General features: G+C 42.3%; 1 protein-coding gene across 1 annotated transcript in view; it reads left to right on the top strand.

Moving 5' to 3' along the window:
- Positions 1 to 371, top strand: part of LOC116686247 (schlafen-like protein 1) — a 6,606-nt gene extending 6,235 nt beyond the window's left edge. The window contains exon 3 of the mRNA XM_032511209.1: positions 22 to 371. Coding sequence (XP_032367100.1) covers positions 22 to 371 — 350 coding nt within the window. The remainder of the gene's footprint in view (positions 1 to 21) is intronic.
- Positions 372 to 3,779: the final 3,408 nt, after the last annotated feature.

Raw genomic sequence — 3,779 nt, 5'->3', positions numbered from 1 at the left:
GGTTTCTTCAACTTCCTCCAGGAAGTTACATGGCGAAGATTTTCAGCAAACAGGTCTTGAAGTATGGCTGTGCCTTCCTTAACATCGGGGGAGGGAGTCTGCTGGTCGGAGTGCAGGACAACGGAGTGGTCTGCAGTTTGTTCTTCAACCATAAGAAGGAGGACCGGACCCGCCTGCACGTGGACGACATGGTCAAAGATTTCAAACCTCCGCTCCTTCCCCACAACTACAGCCTGCGCTTCCTGCCTGTGATAACGCCTGGCAGGCAACAACACTGCCTCAAAGTGCTGTGCCTCACCTTCCAAGCGCCTCCGGCCTTCGCCGAACCAACCCTTTATCGGGTTGGCCTGGACCAGGTGTACAGTCCCTGACAAAAGTCTTGTCGCTTGTGTACAAATTGACCTGAAGTGCCGCTGAAATACATTTCTAATCAAGATTTATTTACAAGAAATGGCTCATTTTAATCCTAACAGCTTTTGTAATAATGTTTCAGTGCAAAAAGAAACTTTCAAAAAGTATTCTAATATTCACAGCTTGGTAAAGCCCATTGAGTCAATTTTTGCAAAGACATAAGTGTTGTTTGCCTTGTCATATGAGCTTCACCGGGCTAATAATGGACCAATCAGGTCTCAGGTGTGTCTAAAAAACCCCCCCAGTACACTAGACCTTCACATCAACTGCAACTAACCTCTGCAAAGGCCTAAATTCACCCTGAGACTAAAGTTTGGATTATCAAGAGGCTGAAGACAAGACCACTGCTGATGTGGCAGACACCTTCCAATGTGTCTCCGCGTCAATACAGAGGATTAAAAAACATTTGAAGACACTGGGAGACGTTTTTGACAAGCCAGGTCAGGCAGACCCCAAACAACGGCTCGAGAGGACCGTTTGTTAGCTCGAAATCCAAGGCCAGCCCATTTTCCACTGCAGCAGAGCTCCACAAGACCTGGTCCCCTGAAGTCCCTGTGTCAACCAGAACAGTTTGTCGGATTCTGTTTCGAAATGGCCTCCATGGTCGAATCAGTGCCCAGAAGCCAGCACTAAACAAAAGACAGTTGAAAAACCGTGTGGCATTTGCCAAGGCCCACACCTGCTAAAAGATGGACGCTGGAGAAGTGGAAGAAAGGATTTTTCAGATGAATCTTCGGTTGAATTACACCAAAGTTTCCGCAATATTGCAGAGACCTACTGGAGCCCCGCATGGATCCAAGATTCACCCAGAAAACAGTGAAGTTTGGTGGCGGAAAAATCATGGTCTGGGGTTCCTCCAGTATGGGGTGTGGCGAGGATCTGCAGGGTGGAAGGCAACATCAATAGTCTCAAATACCAAACATCTTAGCTACCTCTTATATCCAACCATAAAAGAGCCAAATTCTGCAGCAGGATGGTGCTCTCCATCGCATACTTCCATCTCCACTTCAAAGTTCCTCAAGGCGAAGAAGATCCAGATGGTCCAGGATTGGCCGGCCCAGTCACCAGACATGAACATCATGGAGCATTTGTGGGGTAGGATGAAAGAGGAAGCATGGAAGACCAAACCAAAGACTACTGATGAACTCTGGGAGGCAGCAAGACTGCTTTCCTAGCTATTCCTGATGACTTCATCAACACATGGTCTGGATCCTTGCCAAACCGCATGGGTCCAGTCCTTCAAGCTTATGGAAGTCATACAAGATATTAAATTAGAATCTCACAGCACCACTATTTAATTTGCTGACATATTTTAGTATTTGCAGTAAATTTGTTCAATTTCTGTATAGGTGACAAAACTTTTGTCTTGCCAAAATTTGACCTTTCTGTCTTGTTTAAATAATAAATCTTTTTTCAGTGAAACTAATTTATTTCAGTGCATTGAACATCATTTGGAGGGTTTTAGCTTTTCATATGAGCTATTTCTTACACCAACTGATTAATTAAAAGTCAGGTTAATAGCAGGTGTTTCTACAAAATAGATAAGCGACAAGACTTTTGTCAGGGACTGTACAAAAGGTAGAATGGGAGTGTTCAGGGGCCCTTGGGTGCCTCCTTCATCCTGGAGTGGTCCAGACAGGTGAGAAAACCCATCATCATTCCATTTCTTCTCAACATTTTATATATATATGTATATATATATATAGATGGATAGATACTATATATATATATATATATATATATATATATATATATATATATATATATATATATATATATACAGTGCCTTGCAAAAGTCATCGGCCCCCTTGAACTTTTCAACCTTTTGACACATTTCAGGCTTCAGACATAAAGATATTAAAAAAAAAAAATTCTCTCTCTCAGCTAGGGGGTCCTTGGACTAAAAATGTTGAATACATTCATGTATTTGATCAAAAATATTGTGATATTTATTTTCTCCATATCGCTCCACTCTACGTGCATGAATGCAGACAGTAAGCTCATACCAACCTACTTTGTTCCTCTAAAAAATCAGCACAAATCTCTTAAACCAGGGTTCTCCAATGTTTTTTAAGCCAAGGACCCCTAACCTGAGTGTGAGAAAAATTGGGGACCCCCTACTACATATCTAGTAGAAATTTAAGTTGCATATTAAACTGGGCCAACACTAACGTGTAGGGTGGACATAAGTATACACCCCCCCCCATGTTAAAATACAGGGGGCATAAGTATACACCCCCCTATGTTAAAATACAGGGGGCATAAGTATACCCCCCTATGTTAAATATAGGGGCATAATGTATACACCCCCCTATGTTAAAATACAGGGGCTAAGTACACCCCCCTATGTTAAAATAAGGGGCATAAGTATACACCCCCCCATGTTAAAATACAGGGAAAGTATCACACCCCCCTATGAAAATACAGGGGGCATAAGTATACACCCCCCTGGTTAAAATACAGGGGCATAATATACACCCCCCTATGTTAAAATACAGGGGCAAAGTATACACCCCCCTATGTTAAAATACAGGGCATAAGTATACACCCCCCTTTGTTAAATACGAGCCTAGTTACACCCCCCTATGTTAAATACAGGGCATAAGTATACACCCCCCTATGTTAAAATACAGGGGCATAAGTATACACCCCCCCATGTTAAAAATACAGGGGTCATAAGTTACACCCCCCTATGTTAAAATTAGGGGGCATAAGTATACACCCCCCCTATGTAAATCAGGGGGCATAAGTATACACCCCCCTATGTTAAAATACAGGGGCATAAGTATACACCCCCCCCCCATGTTAAATTCCAGGCAGGCACATTGTTATTATTAAAGGCCAGTTATTACATTGATCCAGGATTTGTATTGAGAGATGATCTTTTGGAAAGTTCCCGGCCAGTAAGCCTATCTACAGTGGGAATTTATGTTTGATAATAATAATAATAATAATAATAATAATAATAATAATAATAATAATATGTTGGATTTATAATAAGACTTTTTTATTCTTGAAAAAAATTAAAAAACTAACTCTCTCCCCCTAAGGGTCCCAGCCCCCCTGTTGAAAATCCCTGTCTTATTTAAACAATGTGAGTCTGAATGCAATGTGTGACAGTGTCCAGCAGGGGGCAACAGAGCACTTATTTATACATTAATTACTATTTTTTTTTTATTTTATCTCTGCACTTGTGCCTCCTGGAAAGGGGGGGCAGAGCCCACTCACTGGTGATTAAGGTTCTGGTGATGAGTCACGGAGGAGGGGGTTTGAAGGGGTGGGTGGGACAGAAATGGAGAGGAAGAAGGAGAGCAGAGAGGGGGGGGGGGTGTCCTCTCACGCTGCCAGGAGGCTGACACATTTCTACT

Source organism: Etheostoma spectabile, unplaced genomic scaffold, assembly GCF_008692095.1.
Source record: "Etheostoma spectabile isolate EspeVRDwgs_2016 unplaced genomic scaffold, UIUC_Espe_1.0 scaffold340, whole genome shotgun sequence".
In the NCBI taxonomy this organism is placed as follows: Eukaryota; Metazoa; Chordata; class Actinopteri; order Perciformes; family Percidae; genus Etheostoma; species Etheostoma spectabile.
Note: the sequence above shows the minus strand (reverse complement) of the source record. Positions and strands in the feature narration are given on the sequence as shown.